A 21,840-nucleotide genomic window follows, 5' to 3' on the forward strand; every position below is an offset into this window, starting at 1 on the left:
TATGCTATTTCTGAACAAAGGGGATCCCAGAGAAGCATTTACAACCATTTGTGCCATAATTGCACAAGCTTTTTGTAAATAATTTCAGTGAGAAACCTAAAGTTTGTGAAAAAGTGAACTTTTTTTTTTTTAATTTTTTTTAATTTGATTGCATTTGGCGGTGAAATGGTGGCATTAAATTTACCAAAATGGGCAGAGATCAATAATTTTGGGTTGTTATTAAAAACAATATATACATGTCAAGGGATATTCAGGGATTCCTGACAGATATCAATGCTACAATGTAACTATTGATAATTTTTGAGAGGAAAAAAAATGGTTTGGAAATAACAAAGTGCTACTTGTATTTATTGTCCTATAACTTGCAAAGAACATGTAAACATTGGGCATTTCTAAACTCAGGACAAAATTTAGAAACTATTTAGTATGGATGTTTTTTGTGGTTGTAGATGTGTAACAGATTTTTAGGGTCAAAGTTGAAAAAGTGTGTGTTTACCCCCCCCCCCCCCCATTTTCTTCATAATATTTTTTTTTTTTTTTATTATAGTAAATTATAAGATATGATGAAAATAAAATGGTGAGAAAAATGGTATATAATATGTGTGGGTAGAGTAAATGAGTAAGAGGAAAAATACAGCTAAACACAAACGCAGCAGAAATGTAAAAATAGCCCTGGTCCTTAACGGTAAGAAAATTGAAAAGTGCTGTGGTCACTTAGTCACCTCAGTTATCTGTGCAGGAGAGATATCCATTGTCTAAGGACATATTCAGGGAGCGCCTTGTCAATCTGTGTCTGCAGGAGGTTTTTCAGTTTCATGTAGCGTGCATCCCAGCTCTGTATTTCCTGAGTCTGCATTGTGCACACTGTCTGCACAAAGAGGCAATGTGGTACGTTAAGCTAATGCATATATTGACAGTCCAAAGGTTACTGAGTTCCCCGGGGCCCTAAATGTCTGATCTGCGGATTTACTATCCTGTAAACAGCAAGTGCAGGCTAATATAGGATCTCACAGAGTCGAGTAGTAGTATGATTAATTGGTTTAATGTAGATGCTGTTGAAAAAGGTAATTAATCAGCGGGTTAATGAAATATCTTCCAGAGCTCGCTGGATATGCGTCCTGTTAGCTATCTTTTTAAACCATAAAAATTCTGGAGTAGAATTACCCTTTAAACATTTTATATTACAATCTCGTACTGTTTAATTTACATTTTCGGAAGAAATTAGGCTTTTTCTGTTTTTTTATTTAAACACACATACACCATAACATCCAAAAATCCGAGTCTCCCATTACCAACTGGTTTTATTTGATAATTTTTCGTTTTTTTTTCTCTTTAATTCTTTATGTGGTATTGCCATTTATTATTTAAATAATCTTTATTGGTTTTTACATAGTATCGTACAATAACAATATAAGCGAAAGTAACAAATTGGTGGAGTGGATAGTTATACATTTCAGCAAGTGCGTTGTCCATACAAGGAAAATGTTACATTATGTCATTTTATTACATTGTATGCGAAGCAAGTATAATTAAGTTTCATTTTGATCTATCAAATAACTGAAGGACACAGTAATATTTCAGTAGTGAAATGAGGTTTATTGGATTAACAGAAAATGTGCAATAAGCATCAAAACGAAATTAGACAGGTGCATAAATTTGGGCACCCTTGTCATTTTGTTGATTTGAATACCTGTAACTACCTAGCACTGATTAATTGGAACACACAATTGGTTTGGTGAGCCCATTAAGCCTTGAACTTCATAGACAGATGCATCCAATCATGAGAAAAGGTATTTAAGGTGGCCAATTGCAAGTTGTTCTCTTTGCCTCTCATCTGAAGAGTGGCTACATGGGGGCCTCAAAACAACTTTAAAATTACCTAAAAACAAAGATTGTTCAACATTATGGTTTAGGGGAAGGCTACAAAAAACTATCACAGAGATTTAAGCTGTTGGTGTCCACTGTGAGGAACATAGTGAGGAAATGGAAGACCACAGGCACAGTTCTTGTTAAGGCCATAAGTGGCAGGCCAAGTAAAATATCGGAAAGGCAAAGGATGGTGAGAATGGTCAAAAACAGACCACCTCCAAAGACCTACAGCATCATCTTGCTGCAGATGGTGTCGCTGTGCATCGTTCAACAATTCAGCACACAAGGCGAAGCTGTATGGGAGAGTGATGCGGAAGAAGCCTTTTCTGCACACACTCCACAAACAGTTGCTTGAGGTATGCAAACGCACATTTGGACAAGCCAGCTTCATTTTGGAAGAAGGTGCTGTGGACTGATGAAACAAAGATTGAGTTATTTGGTCATAACAAGGGGCGTTATGCATGGCGGCAAAAGAACACAGCGTTCCAAGACAAACACTTGCTACCCACAGTAAAATTTAGTGGATGTTCCATCATGCTGTGGGGCTCTGTGGCCAGTGCTGGTACTGGGAATCTTTTTAAAGTTGAGGGTCGCATGGATTCTACTCAATATCAGCAGATACTTGAGAATAATGTTGTGGAATCAGTCACAAAGTTGAAGTTATGCCGGGGCTTGATATTTCAACAAGACAACGACCCAAAACACTGCTCAAAATCTACTCTGGCATTTATGCAGTGGAACAAGTACAATGTTCTGGAATGGCCATCCCAGTCCCCAGACCTGAATATCATTGAAAATCTCTGGGTTGATTTGAAGCAGGCTGTCCATGCTCGGCAACTATCAAACCTAAGTGAACTGGAGATGTTTTGCACTGAGGAATGGTCCAAAATACCTTCATCCAGACACTCATTACAGGCTATAGGAAGCATCTAGAGTGTCAAGGTATTTAAAATATTATTAGATGATATACACAGGTTTACTTCTTATTATTTAATAGATCTGTGGCTGTGTACATCAAATAATTCATTTAATTTCTAAAAACTTCAAATGGCACTGTGTGAAATTTAGCCCAACTGTTTTTGGTTACACAGGATGAATCATAAAGGTAATTTAAAAGAAGGATAGATTGTCAGATAGATGACCCCATACAGTGAGTGGGGACGGGGTGTCTGGGATCTGTCTTTGAGGCTTAATGAGATGCTCACAATTTCAAGGAATTTGAAATTAACATGATGGAGCCTCAAAAGTACATGCCCATATATGGGTTTCCTGCCCAAGGTGTAGCCAATCCGTCTGAGTATGTTTGAAGCTACAAACATGTTCAAGAAATTATAACTTTTTACAACTACTTGTAAAATGATCCCTGCTGTGTAATTGAAGCAATGAAAGTTGACCAGAAAAGACACGTTATAGTGTAACTACTTGAATTAAAACATTTTTTTTATACAGCCTGAACATTTAAATAACTATATAACAATCTATAATCTGCTGGATTTTTTTCTGACGCCAGATGCCAGGTCAGTCGGAAGGCCAGGTGTGTTTGTCCTTGCGCACAGTTTCTACTGCGCATGACAGCTTCGGACAAACACACTTGGCCTTTTATTATATAGGATTTTGTAGGAATTTGTCAAGCAAAGGTTGGGTTATCAATCAGTGTTGTCATTGGAGATACTCTAGTTGAAATTGAATGTTGTTTGGAGACTAGATTGTCCCACACTTTTAGTGTATTTGCTATATAGTAATTGGAGTATGTAATTGGAGGTCTGAGTTTGGCCGGTGGTGGTATTGCCATTTATATGAATATCCTCTTCACACACCATTTGTGTACAGGTAGCCCTCCGTTTACGCCGGGGTTAGGTTCCAGGAGGAATGGTTGTAAATCGAAACTGTTGTAAATTGAAACCCAGTTTGTAAATTGAAACCCAGTTTATAATGTAAGTCAATGGGAAGTGAGGGAGTTAGGTTCCAGGCCCCTCTCAAAATTGTCATAAGTAACACCTAATACATTATTTTTAAAGCTTTGAAGACAGCATTATAAACCTCATAATATATATTGTATTATTATCAAACCAAGTTTAATGAACAAAAACATTTGCTAAACATCACCTAATAAAATAATTACACAACAGACTGCATCATCATCAAACTAAGTTTAATGAGCAAAAACGTTTCTTTACTTACATTTTTCTGCATTCAGTTCTCTGCATTGTTAGCATGTTAGATAATATTGGGTCTGCACCTATTCTATGCATTTCAATCTGCAGTGATTAATCGGCAGTTAGGCACCCTCACCTGAAGCTGCTGGACAGGAAGATAATAGGGAAGTGGCTGCTAAATTTTGCTCGATAGATCTGGTCTGATCTGTGTACACAGATCCATTTAAGGCTGTTAAGTTGCATAACTTTGCTGCAAAACAAGCGGACAGCTCCACCTACTGGCTATTTTAATTAGTGCATTGCTTTCCAAATGACAAAAAAAAGGTTGTTATTCTGAAACGGCGCAAATTGAACCGGCGTAAACCGAGGGCCACCTGTATACATTTTCAAAACTATTGTGACCTTTATATGTTTCATTCAAATGGCTGCATCCTAGCACACTTGGGAGTTGTATTGGTTTCCTGTTAACAACTGTGAGGGCCTTTGAAGAAGGACATTGGTTGAATTATAATCATGTCAAAGGAACTTAGCAAAGCAATTGAAGGGCAAGTTCTGAAAAACATTCCCAATGCCAAAATGACCACATTTATTAGATGAACAAAATATCAAGCTAATATTGTTAATTATTATTTTTTTTTTTTATTATACTTTATTTATGAAGCACCAACATATTCCACAGCTCTCTCCATAGGTATAATTCATTTAACTAAAACTGATTAAAACTTGTAAGAGACAGGACAAAATTTACAAACATAAACAGGAGGAATTGAGGGCCCTATTCCCGTGGGAACTTACAATCTAGAAGGGTAGGAGGTTGAGAAACAGGAGGTGAGGACTGCAAGATTGAGAAAGAGATGTTAATGCAGAGTTAGATGAGGGTAATGTTGCTAAGTAAGTGAAATTAATTTATTATTGAGTTGGGTGGTAGGCTTCTCTGAACAAAAAAGTATTCAGGGAGCATTTAAAGGAAGAAAGATTAGGGCAAAGCCTGACAGCACGAGGGAGAGTGTTCCAGAGGGTAGGTGCTGCATGACAGAAGTCCTGCAGTCTAGCATGGAAAGAGGTGAAGGTCATTGTTGGATCTTAGTGGGCGGGCAAGGAGAAGGTCATTGTTGGATCTTAGTGGGCGGGCTGGAGTATACTTGTTTGTTAGAGAGGATAGGTAGTATGGAGCGGAGTTGGTTAGAGCCTTGTATGTAAGGGTGAGAATTTTGAATTTAATTCTGCTGTGAATGGGAGCCAATAAAGGGACTCGCATTGTGTAAAATGTACAATTAAATATGCTGAAATATTCAGGTGTGAGGATGCGTTACCTTTTCTAGCATTGGTGATTTGTGCAAGATAAACTACACCCTGACCAAAGAAATGTAACACTAATTAGTAGAGGTGTTCCATTTATTCTGGGTTAAATTTGTATGGAAGAAGATTCTTTTTCCAGCATGATGACAATGCTGAACACCTTTTTGATTTTGAAGAAAGAACAAGGAGTTCAAATTTCCATGGCTTTCCCTTCTTAACCAATAGGCCTCATCCTTATTGAACATATTTGGGTACATTTGTAAAGGGGAAACACTGACATCTCTAGAGTCTCAAGTTGCTCTACAGGAGTGCAGTGATAATGTTGATTGTATGGTATTGATTCTACAACTTTGAGCAGAATTTGTCAGTTAAAGGGATAGTAAAGTCAAAATTAAAGTTTCATGATTCAGATAGAGCATGGAATTTTAAACCACTTTCTAATTTACATGTTTTCTAGTTTGCTTTGTTTTCCTGGAATCTTTTGTTGAAAAGTGTATTTCTAAAAAATAAAATTACTAGAGATTTAACCTGTAGATTGAAAAAAAAACACCCACCATTGATTTAATCCCTCTGATGCTTGTAATGTGTACACACTGGTGTATCCCTTAATTGCTTGTTAAAAGTTGTAAATTTGTATTTTCATGTAGCATGCCCACAACAGTAATTTAACTATTTTTATTATTATAGTTTTTTTTTTTTTTGCATAACCCATGTAGCAGTGATTTAACCCCCTGTTTGCATTTAACACAGGTACAACAGTTATTTATATCACGGATTCCCTTAAAACACATGCAGTACTAATCTTGATTGACCCTCTCACTTTCTTCTGGGAGGGAGACAGAACAAAGATTGATGGCAGCATTGAGCCAGAATGCTTCTAAAAGACGTGGCAATAACGGGTGAAGGGACAGGTGGCTGTTTCAGTGCACAATGCCAAGAAAAGTGATTGCACCTTCTCCTGATTATTTGATCTAAGAAACACTTTACATGTGATCATACTTTAGTTTTTTTTTAAAAAAATATATTTTTTTAACCCTCCCCCCGTTTTTGCTTTTGTAATTTAATGTAGAAAAATGAAGTGCTACTACATACTGTTTTTAATTGTATTTATTCTATTCTGTGATAATCTGTAGTGTAGGTCTGTCTTTTTTATTACCCCTTAAAATTTGGTGATAGGTTCTTATAGGTAGTAGCTGTGCTTCTTTTTCCTCTCTAAATGTATTGTGCTTCCTATATAACATATAGGGCTAGATTACAAGTGTTGCACTAACTTTTGTGTGCAAGTGATATAGTTTTTCTGTCTTTTTTTTGTGCGTCGGAAATAGCGTGCATATTACAAAATGATAGTAAACTTGTTTGCTCAAGCAAAAAAAAATTGCTTAAAACAGAACATAAATACTTTTAAAAGTACAGTTACTCATATAAACACTATCTAATATAACTTTTTTTTATAACTTATATTTTTTTTAAATAATCTTTAAGGGCTCTAAGATATACAGTATAAGGTGTTTGACAAAAAAGGGCTCTAACATAAAGCCCTTTGCAGTCAAATACCTAAAAACATTCAAAATTAATATTTTTTTTGTGTTTAAATGTTTATCTACTGTAAATATTTTACATTCTAGTGTTCTTTACATAATAGAAAATGTTCTATGTATTTATTGCTCAATAGGTATTTATATATATATATATATATATATATATATATATATATATATATATATATATATATATATATATATATATATATATATCTCTATCTATATCTCTCTTCATGCTGGCTTAAGTTTTGTGGACAACTGAGGATACACACCGGATCCTGATCCCCAGCCCTTTTTCCTTTGGATATTTACAGGCCGTGCACAGAGTGGTTGCTTTGCTGGTGAGTGCTTATCTCTTTGTACAAATGTGTGTGTGTGTGTGTGTGTGTGTGTGTGTGTGTATATGTGTATATATATATATATATATATATATATATATATATCTATTTAACAATATATATTCTTATATTTGAAGAACATTGGAATGTAAAAATATGCAAAAATCATGTTGAATATAGCGTTCTTAGTTTAAACGTGATCAGGTTATCGCGCAAGTATTGATGTTAGTTTCCCCCTCCCCCCAGTTTGTGCACTCCATTGAAGTCTATGGGGAGAAGAAATTGTTGGGGTTGCAATATTCAAAGTCCAACACTTTGCGGGCTTCAGGTTTTGCTTGTGTGTAAACTTTTTACATTCAACTTATAATATAAGTGCTGCCCGACGGGCGCAAAAAGTAATTGATGGTAAACTTTAGCTTTTTAAATGCCGTATACTTTGCCATTAAAAAGTATGTGTACCTTTTTTGTTTTTTTTTGTTTTGCTAAATCTGTGCCTGTTGTAATGCTTCTATTACAATGTTATGCTGGCCCACTGGGATTAACTTTTTTTTTGTTTTTATGTCAAATCCAATGAACATACAATCAGTATACAATCAGTATTTGTGTCATATGACACTCTTGAAGTCCACCCCTTAGCCTATGTAGAGAGTGGGTGTGACTGCTCTCTGTCACAGCCCAGCCATAAGAGGAAATGAATGGGGGCAGAGGAACAAAAGATATTATAATTATATATATATATATATATATATATAATCAAAACAATTATGGGCTTTTGCTTGTGCAACAACATTTTTAATTGCAACATTCTTAAAGTCTGAAATTTACCTTCACTTTAACTTCTAGTGAAGTTAACGCTCGAGCGCTAAATAATAGCTAGCCCATAATGCAACATTACTAATTATAAATTGGGAGATAATTCACATTTAGGTGGGTGAGGATCAATAGGAGATGCTCACACCTATAATAAACATTTACTAATTCTGGAGTTAAACTTTTCAGGTTTGTACAATTGTGGTAATATTTAATTAATATTTTTGATATTTTCAAGGTAAAGAATCAATATGTGGAATGATATTGAGCTTTTAGCCAGTGATGATACTGGTAGTTGTCGTTTGAGCATAGATTCAAGGCAGGAAAGTGGAACCTCCTTATACCAAGTAGACACATTACTTAAAATTTCTTCATCTGAAAAGGTGAGTATTTCTAGTTTACTTTTCTTTTACTAAACGAAAGCTAACTTTTTATAGATTTCCTCACTATTCTATTGTTTTTGTTTTGCCTTTTTTGTTTGCCACTAATTTAATTGTGGAAACCAGGAATGAATAGTTTTATGATTGAAAAGTTAGAACATAAACACTTAAGCACTGGATCAGTCTTGTCTTCTAATCTTGGCTCCTCTTAGTACCACTTACTATTAAAGCCGATCTCTTATAAAGGAAAAAAGACAGGAAACGCAAAGTCGCAATCACCTCATTTCTCTTGTAAGGTGTATCCAGTCCACGGGTTCATCCATTACTTGTGGGATATTCTCCTTCCCAACAGGAAGTTGCAAGAGGACACCCACAGCAGAGCTTTCTATATAGCTCCTCCCCTAACTGCCACCCCCAGTCATTCTCTTGCAACTCTCGACAAGAAAGGAAGTATCAAGAGATATGTGGTGACTTAGTGTAGTTTTTACCTTCAATCAAGAGTTTATTTTTTAAACGGTACCGGCGTTGTACTGTTTTACTCTCAGGCAGAAATTAGAAGAAGAGTTCTGCCTGGAGATTTGATGATCTTAGCGGTTTGTAACTAAGGTCCACTGCTGTTCTCACACATAACTGAAGAATATGGGACAACGTCAGTTGGGGGAACGGCCTTCAGATTACCTGCCTTGAGGTATGTTCAGTAATTTTATTTCTAGAGAGATGAATAAGTTCTAGAAAATACTGACAGAGCCTTTTGTACTGAGGTAAGCCTGATACAGTGATTTAACAGCAACTGGGATCATGCTTACAGAACAGGGCAATACTCATGTTAATACTTATATTACTTAGGGACAAAACGTTTACATGATTTTAAAAATAGGATGTTTTTTTCTCTGAGGGAGATAACTCTTTATTTGGGGCCTAGTTTCCACATGGCTAATCAGGCACTCCTAGGAGTACTTTCTTAAGGCCTCTGGCATCCAGTACATGGTGGGAGGGGCCTATTTTAGCGCTCTAAATGCGCAGTTTTTATTCAGACTGAGACATCCAGCTTCCCTAAAGGAGTCCTCTGACACCTGAGGACCATTACAAGGGGTTTATTTCTGCACAGAATCGTATTTGTGGGCAGGTAGGAGCCTCAGCAGAGCTGTGGCAGGGTGCTCAACTGTCTTAACGTTTTTCAATCCGGTTTGGGGCCTAAGGGGTTAATCATCCATTTGCAAGTGGGTGCAATGCTGCTTTAGTCCCTTACACACACTGTAAAAATTTCAAAGAATTTGCTTTATTTTTTCACTGTTTTGCAGTTTAAGTGTTAGTTTTTTTTCTCTTAAAGACACAGTAACGTTTTTGTTTAATTGCTGTTTTACCTTTATTAAAGTGTTTTCCAAGCTTGCTTGTCTCATTACTAGTCTGTTAAACATGTCTGACATAGAGGAAACTCCTTGTTCAATATGTTTTGAAGCCATGGTGGAACCCCCTCTTAGAATGTGTACCAAATGTACTGAAATTTCTATAAACTATAAAGACCATATTATGGCACTTAAAGATTTATCTCCAGGGGATTTTCTGACTAAAAAAAGGGAGATTATGCCATCTAACTCTCCCCATGTGTCAGAACTTATAACTCCCGCTCAAGTGACGCCAAGTACATCTAGCGCGTCTAATTCGTTTACCTTGCGGGACATAGCGGCAGTTATGAATAATACCCTCACAGAGGTATTTTCCAAACTGCCAAGGTTACAAGGAAAGCGAGACAGCTCTGGGGCTAGAACTAATACAGAGCTTTCTGACGCTTTATTGCCTATGTCCGATATACCCTCACAATGCTCAGAAGCCGAGGCAGGTGAGCTTCTATCTGTGGGTGACCCTTCAGACTCAGGGAGGGCGTTACTTCAGCCTGATTCTGAAATGACAGCGTTTAAATTTAAGCTTGAACACCTCCGCTTATTGCTTAGGGAGGTTTTAGCGACTCTGGATGACTGTGACCCCATTGTGTTTCCAGAGAAATTGTGTAAAATGGACAAATACTTTGCAGTGCCTGTTTACACTGATGTTTTTCCAGTCCCTAAGAGGTTTTCGGAAATTATTACTAAGGAATGGGATAGACCAGGTGTGCCGTTCTCTCCCCCTCCTGCTTTCAAAAAGATGTTTCCCATAGATGCCGCCATGCGGGACTCGTGGCAGACGGTCCCTAAGGTGGAGGGAGCAGTCTCTACCCTAGCTAAGCGTACAACTATCCCCGTCGAGGACAGTTGTGCTTTCCTAGATCCTATGGATAAACAATTGGAGGGCCTCCTTAAGAAAAATTTTATACATCAAGGTTTTATCCTCCAGCCTCTTGCATGCATAGCCCCAGTTACTGCTGCAGCGGCTTTTTGGTTCGAGTCTCTCGAGGAGGCTCTGCAGGTAGAGACCCCGTTAGACAATATTTTAGACAGGATTAAAGCTCTTAAGTTAGCTAATTCCTTTATTTGTGACGCCGTTTTTCAGTTAACCAAACTAACGGCTAAGAATTCAGGCTTTGCCATTTTGGCGCGTAGGGCGCTATGGCTTAAGTCCTGGTCAGCAGACGTTACTTCAAAGTCTAAATTTCTTAACATCCCCTTCAAGGGACAGACCCTATTCGGGCCTGGTCTGAAGGAGATCATTGCTGATATTAATGGAGGAAAAGGCCCCGCCCTTCCTCAGGATAGGTCCAATAAGTTAAGGACCAAATAGAATAATTTTCGTTCTTTTCGATACTTCAAGAGTGGCGCAGCTTCAACTTCCTCTAATGCAAAACAAGAGGGAAATTTTGCCCAGTCCAAACCAGTCTGGAGACCTAACCAGGCTTGGAGCAAGGGGAAGCAGGCCAAGAAGCCTGCGGCTGCCTCTAAGACAGCATGAAGGAGTAGCCCCCGATCCGGGACCGGATCTAGTGGGGGGCAGTCTTTCTCTCCGCCCAGGCTTGGGCAAGAGACGTCCAGGATCCCTGGGCGCTAGAGATTGTTTCCCAGGGATATCTTCTGGAATTCAAAGGGTCATCTCCAAAGGGGAGATTTCATCTCTCACAACTATCTGTAAACCAGATAAAAAGAGAGGCATTCTTACGTTGCGTTCAAGACCTACTGGTTATGGGAGTGATCCACCCAGTTCCAAGAGAGGAACAGGGGCTGGGCTTCTATTCAAATCTGTTTATAGTTCCCAAAAAAGAGGGAACTTTCAGACCTATCTTGGATCTCAAGATCCTAAACAAATTTCTCAGGGTCCCATCCTTCAAGATGGAAACAATCCGAACCATCCTCCCTATGATTCAGGAGGGTAAATTTATGACTACAGTGGATTTAAAGGATACCTATCTCCACATTCCGATTCACAGAGATCATCATCAGTTCCTCAGGTTTGCCTTCCTAGACAGGCATTACCAGTTTGTGGCTCTTCCCTTTGGGTTAGCCACGGCACCAAGAATCTTTACGAAGGTTCTAGGGTCCCTTCTGGCCGTTCTAATGCCGAGGGGCATAGCGGTAGCCCTTTAGCTAGACGACATTCTGATTCAGGCGTCGACTCTTCAAATCGCCAAGTCCCATACGGACATTGTTCTGGCCTTTCTGAGGTCTCATGGGTGGAAAGTGAACATAGAAAAGAGTTCTCTCTCTCCTCTCACAAGAGTTTCCTTCCTAGGAACTCTAATAGATTCAGTAGAAATGAATTTTTTTCTGACAGAAGTCAGAATATCAAAGCTTCTAACCTCTTGCCGTGTTCTTCATTCCACTCCTCGGCCATCAATGGCTCAGTGTATGGAAATGATCGGCCTAATGGTAGCGGCAATGGACATAGTTCAGTTTGCCCGCCTACATCTCAGACCACTGCAACTTTGCATGCTCAACCAGTGGAATGGGGACTACACAGATTTGTCTCCTCTGTTAGATCTAGATCAAGAGACCAGGAATTCTCTTCTCTGGTGGTTATCTCGGGTCCATCTGTCCAGGGGAATGAGTTTCCGCAGGCCAGAGTGGACTATAGTGACGACAGATGCCAGCCTTCTGGGCTGGGGCGCAGTCTGTAACTCCCTGAAGGCTCAGGGTTCGTGGACTCAGAAGGAAGCCCTCCTTCCGATAAACATTCTGGAACTAAGAGCGATATTCAATGCTCTTCAGGCTTGGCCTCAACTAGCTGTGGCCAAGTTCATCAGATTTCAGTCGGACAATATCACGACTGTAGCCTATATCAACCATCAGGGGGGAACAAGGAGCCCCCTGGCCATGATGGAGGTTTCCAAGATAATTCTATGGGCAGAGATTCACTCTTGCCATCTCTCAGCTATCCATATCCCAGGAGTAGAGAACTGGGAGGCGGATTTTCTAAGTCGGCAGACTTTTCATCTGGGGGAGTGGGAGCTCCATCCGGAGGTTTTTGCCCAGCTGATTCATCTATGGGGCAAACCAGTACTGGATCTGATGGCGTCTCGTCAGAACGCCAAGCTTCCTCGTTACGGGTCCAGGTCAAGGGATCCCCAGGCGACGCTGATAGATGCTCTAGCAGCGCCCTGGTCCTTCAGCCTGGCTTATGTGTTTCCACCATTTCCTCTCCTCCCTCGTCTAATTGCCAAGATCAAGCAGGAGAGAGCTTCGGTGATTTTGATAGCACCTGCGTGGCCACGCTGGTATGCAGATCTGGTGGACATGTCATCCTTCCCACCATGGACTCTGCCGCTGAGGCAGGACCTTCTGCTACAAGGTCCTTTCAAGCATCCAAATCTAGTTTCTCTGCGTCTGACTGCTTGGAGATTGAACGCTTGGTTTTATCAAAGCGTGGTTTCTCCGAATCGGTCATAGATACCTTGATTCAGGCTCGAAAGCCTGTCACCAGGAAAATCTATCATAAGATATGGTTTAAATATCTTCATTGGTGTGAATCCAAGGGTTACTCGTGGAGTAAGGTCAGGATTCCTAGGATACTATCTTTTCTCCAAGAAGGATTGGAAAAGGGATTATCGGCTAGTTCCTTAAAGGGACAGATTTCTGCTCTGTCTATCCTTTTGCACAAGCGCCTGGCTGACGTTCCAGACGTTCAGGAGTTTTGTCAGGCTTTGGTTAGAATCAGGCCTGTGTTTAAACCTGTTGCTCCACCATGGAGTTTAAATTTAGTTCTTAAGGTTCTTCAAGGGGTTCCGTTTGAACCCTTGCATTCCATAGATATCAAGCTTTTATCTTGGAAAGTTCTGTTTTTAGTAGCTATCTCTTCGGCTCGAAGAGTTTCAGAGTTATCTGCCTTGCAGTGTGATTCACCTTATCTGATTTTCCATGCAGATAAGGTAGTTTTGCGGACCAAACCTGGGTTTCTTCCTAAGGTAGTATCTAATAGGAGTATCAATCAGGAGATTGTTGTTCCGTCACTGTGTCCTAATCCTTCTTCAAAGAAGGAACGTCTGTTACATAATCTTGACGTGGTTCGTGCTTTAAAGTTTTATTTGCAAGCTACTAAGGATTTTCGTCAAACATCTGCATTGTTTGTTGTCTACTCTGGAAAGAGGAGAGGCCAAAAGGATTCGGCAAGAAAGGTCTTACAGGCAGTGGTGCCTTCCGTTTAAGTACCTGCCTTGTCCCTCCCTTCATCCGTGTCCTAAAGCTTTGGTATTGGTATCCCACAAGTAATGGATGAACCCGTGGACTGGATACACCTTACAAGAGAAAACAAAATTTATGCTTACCTGATAAATTTCTTTCTCTTGTGGTGTATCCAGTCCACGGCCCGCCCTGTCACTTTAAGGCAGGTGTTTTTTATTTTTAAACTACAGTCACCACTGCACCCTATAGTTTCTCCTTTTTTCTTGCTTGTCTTCGGTCGAATGACTGGGGGTGGCAGTTAGGGGAGGAGCTATATAGACAGCTCTGCTGTGGGTGTCCTCTTGCAACTTCCTGTTGGGAAGGAGAATATCCCACAAGTAATGGATGAACCCGTGGACTGGATACACCACAAGAGAGAAAGCATAAATTTTGTTTTTTAACATATATAAGCCTCCTTTTCAGCTATCACAAGCTTTTTTTTCCCCTTTCTTCCTGTCCTGTGGATGGTAACCAGATACTCTCATCTTCCTTGTTAATTTTAGGCTTTCATTGATCTCATTGGCTACAGACATTTTCAATCAAGCATGCAAACTTGCTCTCTAGTGTGCCCCAGTCTCTATCCCTAGCATGAAGTGATCAGTGTTCCTCAGTTACTTATAGTAACTGTGCTTTGCTTATGTGAATTATTTTATGCTTTTAACAGTAGATCAAGGCATGGCGAATTTGTTAAGAAATGTTTGGAAAGCTGGATAATTTTGCATTAGATTGTTATCCATGCTGTTTTAAATCTAAACTGTCTTTCTAAAATTACTGATAAAAGTGTTTATATAGTCACTTAGAAATCGACACTGATATGGCTGATTTATTTTTAAAGAACATATATTTCATGTGATAGGCTTCCTTTAATGCCTAGGCTACAACATATAGAAAGTACTACTATAATATGTCTTGCATTGTTCTGTAAAACGTTGATTAATGAAGATTACCCACAAAAATAAAATTGAGCATATACCTTCTATTCATGATATATCTAGCCATGTTAAAAATTATTTACTAAAGCATATTTGGGGCTTTTTTAAAATTTATCTTTGTTTTTCCATTTTCTGAAGGTGTCACTCAATCCAAAACTTTTTGCCTGCAATTCTAGTGAAGGGTGCATAATTGTAGTGGACAGACATGTATCTCTTCTTGATAGTATTTGCCAGTCATTACAGCTGCAAATACAGTTTGGTAAGTTTACTATCTTGTTTTGTAATTCTAGTACCATATATACCACATCATCTGTACTTTTTGATAAAGTCTGGTGTCTGTAGCTCATCACATTAATTTTCTTAAAGCTAAAGATTTTTAAGTCGTTCATACACTTGTTTTTTCTTAGTGTTTTGAACTCTTGAATCATTTTATCTATAAAGGAAACCTTTCTATTACTGGCATATGCTATGTATTAGTATTTATTTTATTTTATTATTAGATACTGAAGTTGATGTTGTTGGTCTGTGCTGTGAAGGGAAGTTTCTCGTGGTTGGAGAAAGAAATGGGAATATTCACCTTATCCATGTACTGTCAAGGAAAACTTTGATTACTAAAGTAAGCACCTTTTACATACTGAAATTAAGTAATCTCATAATCTCTTAATTGTGCTATATTTTAAATTACAAATGTGTTATCACTGTTTTTATATACATTTGTATAAATGTATATTTGAAAATAATTAGCATAGCTGATGCTGTATAGTGTTTCTTTTACAAGATATGACGAGTCCACGGATTTAATCCTTACTTGTGGGATTACGCCTCCTGGTTACCAGGAAGTGGCAAAGAGCACCACAGCAGAGCTGTATATATAGCTCCTCCCTTCCCTCCCACTCCAGTCATTCTCTTTGCCTGTGTTAGTGATAGGAAGAGGTAAAGTGAGGTGTTAGTTTAGATTCTTCAATCAAGAAGTTTTTTATTTTAAAATGGTGCCAGTGAGTACTATTTTTCTCAGGGAGAAATCGTCAGTCTATAACTTCCCAAGAGGAGTGGAGACATTTTATTTCTTCTGTTAAGTGTGATCAGTCCACGGGTCATCATTACTTGTGGGATATTAACTGCTCCCCTACAGGAAGTGCAAGAGGATTCACCCAGCAGAGTTGCTATATAGCTCCTCCCCTCTACGTCACCTCCAGTCATTCTCTTGCACCCAACGACTAGATAGGATGTGTGAGAGGACTATGGTGATATATTTAGTTTTTATATCTTCAATCAAAAGTTTGTTGTTTTATAATAGCACCGGAGTGTGTTATTCCTTCTCTGGTAGAATTTGAAGAAGAATCTACCTGAGTTTTTTTCTATGATTTTAGCCGGAGTAGTTAAGATCATATTGCTGTTTCTCGGCCATCTGAGGAGAGGCAAACTTCAGATCAGGGGACAGCAGGCAGATTAATCAGCAAAGAGGTATGTAGCAGTTTATTATTTTCTGACATGGAATTGATGAGAAAATCCTGCCATACCGTTATAATGTAAACCCAGCCTTGAATGCAGTAGATGTAGCTGATATCAGGCTGTCATGTATGTATATTTTATACTTCTCTGGTTTTTAGACTGTATACATAGACTTAACCTAATTTGCAGGGACTTGCAATAGGTTTTAAATGACAATTAATTATTGAGGTAAAACGTTTTTTTGCTGGCATGTAAAAACGTTATTTCTCCAACATAGGTGTGTCCGGTCCACGGCGTCATCCTTACTTGTGGGATATTCTCTTCCCCAACAGGAAATGGCAAAGAGCCCAGCAAAGCTGGTCACATGATCCCTCCTAGGCTCCGCCTACCCCAGTCATTCTCTTTGCCGTTGTACAGGCAACATCTCCACGGAGATGGCTTAGAGTTTTTTAGTGTTTAACTGTAGTTTTTCATTATTCAATCAAGAGTTTGTTATTTTCAAATAGTGCTGGTACGTACTATTTACTCAGAAACAGAAAAGAGATGAAGAATTCTGTTTGTATGAGGAAAATGATTTTAGCAACCGTAACTAAAATCCATGGCTGTTCCACACAGGACTGTTGAGAGCAATTAACTTCAGTTGGGGGAACAGTTTGCAGTCCCTTGCTGCTTGAGGTATGACACATTCTAACAAGACGATGTAATGCTGGAAGCTGTCATTTTCCCTATGGGATCCGGTAAGCCATGTTTATTACGATTGTAAATAAGGGCTTCACAAGGGCTTATTTAAACTGTAGACTTTTTCTGGGCTAAATCGATTGATTATTAACACATATTTAGCCTTGAGGAATCATTTTATCTGGGTATTTTGATATAATAATATCGGCAGGCACTGTTTTAGACACCTTATTCTTTAGGGGCTTCCCAAAGCATAGGCAGAGTCTCATTTTCGCGCCGGTGTTGCGCACTTGTTTTTTGAGAGGCATGGCATGCAGTCGCATGTGAGAGGAGCTCTGATACTTATAAAAGACTTCAGAAGGCGTCATTTGGTATCGTATTCCCCTTTGGGTTTGGTTGGGTCTCAGCAAAGCAGATACCAGGGACTGTAAAGGGGTTTAAAGCTTAAAACGGCTCCGGTTCCGTTATTTTAAGGGTTAAAGCTTCCAAAATTGGTGTGCAATATTTTCAAGGCTTTAAGACGCTGTGGTGAAAATTTGGTGAATTTTGAACAATTCCTTCATGTTTTTTCGCAATTGCAGTAATAAAGTGTGTTCAGTTTAAAATTTAAAGTGACAGTAACGGTTTTATTTTAAAACGTTTTTTGTACTTTCTGATCAAGTTTATGCCTGTTTAACATGTCTGAACTACCAGATAGACTGTGTTCTGAATGTGGGGAAGCCAGAATTCCTATTCATTTAAATAAATGTGATTTATGTGATAATGACAATGATGCCCAAGATGATTCCTCAAGTGAGGGGAGTAAGCATGGTACTGCATCATTCCCTCCTTCGTCTACACGAGTCTTGCCCACTCAGGAGGCCCCTAGTACATCTAGCGCGCCAATACTCCTTACTATGCAACAATTAACGGCTGTAATGGATAATTCTGTCAAAAACATTTTAGCCAAAATGAACCCTTGTCAGCGTAAGCGTGGCTGCTCTGTTTTAGTTACTGAAGAGCATGACGACGCTGATATTAATATCTCTGAAGGGCCCCTAACCCAATCTGAGGGGGCCAGGGAGGTTTTGTCTGAGGGAGAAATTACTGATTTAGGGAACATTTCTCAGCAGGCTGAATCTGATGTGATTACATTTAAATTTAAATTGGAACATCTCCGCATTTTGCTTAAGGAGGTATTATCCACTCTGGATGATTGTGAAAATTTAGTCATCCCAGAGAAACTATGTAAAATGGACAAGTTCCTAGAGGTGCCGGGGCTCCCAGAAGCTTTTCCTATACCCAAGCGGGTGGCGGACATTGTTAATAAAGAATGGGAAAGGCCCGGTATTCCTTTCGTCCCTCCCCCCATATTTAAAAAATTGTTTCCTATGGTCGACCCCAGAAAGGACTTATGGCAGTCAGTCCCCAAGGTCGAGGGAGCGGTTTCTACTTTAAACAAACGCACCACTATTCCCATAGAGGATAGTTGTGCTTTCAAAGATCCTATGGATAAAAAATTAGAAGGTTTGCTTAAAAAGATGTTTGTTCAGCAGGGTTACCTTCTACAACCCATTTCATGCATTGTCCCTGTCACTACTGCCGCATATTTCTGGTTTGATGAACTGCTTAAGGTGCTCGATAGTGACTCTCCTCCTTATGAGGAGATTATGGACAGAATCAATGCTCTCAAATTGGCTAATTCTTTCACTCTAGACGCCTCTTTGCAATTGGCTAAGTTAGCGGCTAAGAACTCTGGGTTTGCTATTGTGGCGCGCAGAGCGCTTTGGTTGAAATCTTGGTCGGCTGATGCGTCTTCCAAGAACAAGCTACTAAACATTCCTTTCAAGGGGAAAACGTTGTTTGGTCCTGACTTGAAAGAGATTATCTCTGATATCACTGGGGGTAAGGGCCACGCCCTTCCTCAGGATCGGCCTTTCAAGGCAAAAAATAGACCTAATTTTCGTCCCTTTCGTAAAAACGGACCAGCCCAAGGTGCTACGTCCTCTAAGCAAGAGGGTAATACTTCTCAGGCCAAGCCAGCTTGGAGACCAATGCAAGGCTGGAACAAGGGAAAGCAGGCCAAGAAACCTGCCACTGCTACCAAGACAGCATGAAATATTGGCCCCCGATCCGGGACCGGATCTGGTGGGGGGCAGACTCTCTCTCTTCGCTCAGGCTTGGGCAAGAGATGTTCTGGATCCCTGGGCGCTAGAAATAGTCTCCCAGGGTTATCTTCTGGAATTCAAGGGACTTCCCCCAAGGGGGAGGTTCCACAGGTCGCAGTTGTCTTCAGACCACATAAAAAGACAGGCGTTCTTACATTGTGTAGAAGACCTGTTAAAAATGGGAGTGATTCATCCTGTTCCATTAAGAGAACAAGGGATGGGGTTCTACTCCAATCTGTTCATAGTTCCCAAAAAAGAGGGAACGTTCAGACCAATCCTAGATCTCAAGATCTTAAACAAATTTCTCAAGGTCCCATCGTTCAAGATGGAAACCATTCGAACTATCCTTCCTTCCATCCAGGAAGGTCAATTCATGACCACGGTGGATTTAAAGGATGCGTATCTACATATTCCTATCCACAAGGAACATCATCGGTTCCTAAGGTTTGCATTCCTGGACAAACATTACCAGTTCGTGGCGCTTCCTTTCGGATTAGCCACTGCTCCAAGGATTTTCACAAAGGTACTAGGGTCCCTTCTAGCGGTGCTAAGACCAAGGGGCATTGCAGTAGTACCTTACCTGGACGACATTCTGATTCAAGCGTCGTCCCTTCCTCAAGCAAAGGCTCACACGGACATTGTCCTGGCCTTTCTCAGATCTCACGGCTGGAAAGTGAACGTGGAAAAGAGTTCTCTCCCCGTCAACAAGGGTTCCCTTCTTGGGAACAATTATAGACTCCTTAGAAATGAGGATCTTTCTAACAGAGGCCAGAAAAACAAAGCTTCTGGACTCTTGTCGGATACTTCATTCCGTTCCTCTTCCTTCCATAGCTCAGTGCATGGAAGTGATCGGGTTGATGGTGGCGGCGATGGACATAGTTCCTTTTGCGCGCATTCATCTAAGACCATTACAACTGTGCATGCTCAGTCAGTGGAATGGGGACTATACAGACTTGTCTCCGAAGATACAAGTAAATCAGAGGACCAGAGACTCACTCCGTTGGTGGCTGTCCCTGGACAATCTGTCTCAAGGGATGATGTTCCACAGACCAGAGTGGGTCATTGTCACGACCGACGCCAGTCTGATAGGCTGGGGCGCGGTCTGGGGATCCCTGAAAGCTCAGGGTCTTTGGTCTCGGGAAGAATCTCTTCTACCGATAAATATTCTGGAACTGAGAGCGATATTCAATGCTCTCCAGGCCTGGCCCCAGCTTGCGAGGACCAGGTTCATACGGTTTCAATCAGACAACATGACGACTGTTGCGTACATCAACCATCAGGGGGGAACAAGGAGTTCCCTAGCGATGGAAGAAGTAACCAAAATTATTCTTTGGGCGGAGTCTCACTCCTGCCACCTGTCTGCTATCCACATCCCAGGAGTGGAAAATTGGGAAGCGGATTTTCTGAGTCGGCAGACATTGCATCCGGGGGAGTGGGAACTCCATCCGGAAATCTTTGCCCAAGTCACTCACCTGTGGGGCATTCCAGACATGGATCTGATGGCCTCTCGTCAGAACTTCAAGGTTCCTTGCTACGGGGCCAGATCCAGGGATCCCAAGGCGGCTCTAGTGGATGCACTAGTGGCACCTTGGACCTTCAAACTAGCTTATGTGTTCCCGCCATTTCCTCTCATCCCCAGGCTGATAGCCAGGATCAAGCAGGAGAGGGCGTCGGTGATCTTGATAGCTCCTGCGTGGCCACGCAGGACTTGGTATGCAGATCTGGTGAATATGTCATCGGCTCCACCTTGGAAGCTACCTTTGAGACGAGACCTTCTTGTTCAGGGTCCGTTCGAACATCCGAATCTGGTTTCACTCCAGCTGACTGCTTGGAGATTGAACGCTTGATTTTATCGAAGCGAGGATTCTCAGATTCTGTTATCGATACTCTTGTTCAGGCCAGAAAGCCTGTGACTAGAAAGATTTACCACAAAATTTGGAAAAAATATATCTGTTGGTGTGAATCTAAAGGATTCCCTTGGGACAAGGTTAAGATTCCTAGGATTCTATCCTTCCTTCAAGAAGGATTGGAAAAAGGATTATCTGCAAGTTCCCTGAAGGGACAGATTTCTGCCTTGTCGGTATTATTTCACAAAAAGCTGGCAGCTGTGCCAGATGTTCAAGCCTTTGTTCAGGCTCTGGTTAGAATCAAGCCTGTTTACAAACCTTTGACTCCTCCTTGGAGTCTCAATTTAGTTCTTTCAGTTCTTCAGGGGGTTCCGTTTGAACCCTTACATTCCGTTGATATTAAGTTATTATCTTGGAAAGTTTTGTTTTTAGTTGCGATTTCTTCTGCTAGAAGAGTCTCAGAATTATCTGCTCTGCAGTGTTCTCCTCCTTATCTGGTGTTCCATGCAGATAAGGTGGTTTTACGTACTAAACCTGGTTTTCTTCCAAAAGTTGTTTCTAACAAAAACATTAACCAGGAGATTATCGTACCTTCTCTGTGTCCAAAACCAGTTTCAAAGAAGGAACGTTTGTTGCACAATTTGGATGTTGTTCGCGCTCTAAAATTCTATTTAGATGCTACAAAGGATTTTAGACAAACATCTTCCTTGTTTGTTGTTTATTCAGGTAAAAGGAGAGGTCAAAAGGCAACTTCTACCTCTCTCTCTTTTTGGATTAAAAGCATCATCAGATTGGCTTACGAGACTGCC

At 40.1% G+C, this 21,840-nt stretch overlaps 1 protein-coding gene across 1 annotated transcript in view; it reads left to right on the forward strand.

The window, feature by feature from the left end:
* The window catches only part of KNTC1 (kinetochore associated 1), a 1,377,837-nt gene that overhangs the window by 24,285 nt on the left and 1,331,712 nt on the right, over nt 1–21,840 (forward strand). Inside the window, exons 2-4 of the mRNA XM_053701768.1 lie at nt 8,252–8,396; nt 15,046–15,166; nt 15,408–15,523. Coding sequence (XP_053557743.1) covers nt 8,265–8,396; nt 15,046–15,166; nt 15,408–15,523 — 369 coding nt within the window. The 5' untranslated portion in view covers nt 8,252–8,264. The remainder of the gene's footprint in view (nt 1–8,251; nt 8,397–15,045; nt 15,167–15,407; nt 15,524–21,840) is intronic.

The sequence above is a fragment of the Bombina bombina genome, chromosome 2 (genome assembly GCF_027579735.1).
Source record: "Bombina bombina isolate aBomBom1 chromosome 2, aBomBom1.pri, whole genome shotgun sequence".
Lineage (NCBI taxonomy): Eukaryota > Metazoa > Chordata > Amphibia > Anura > Bombinatoridae > Bombina > Bombina bombina.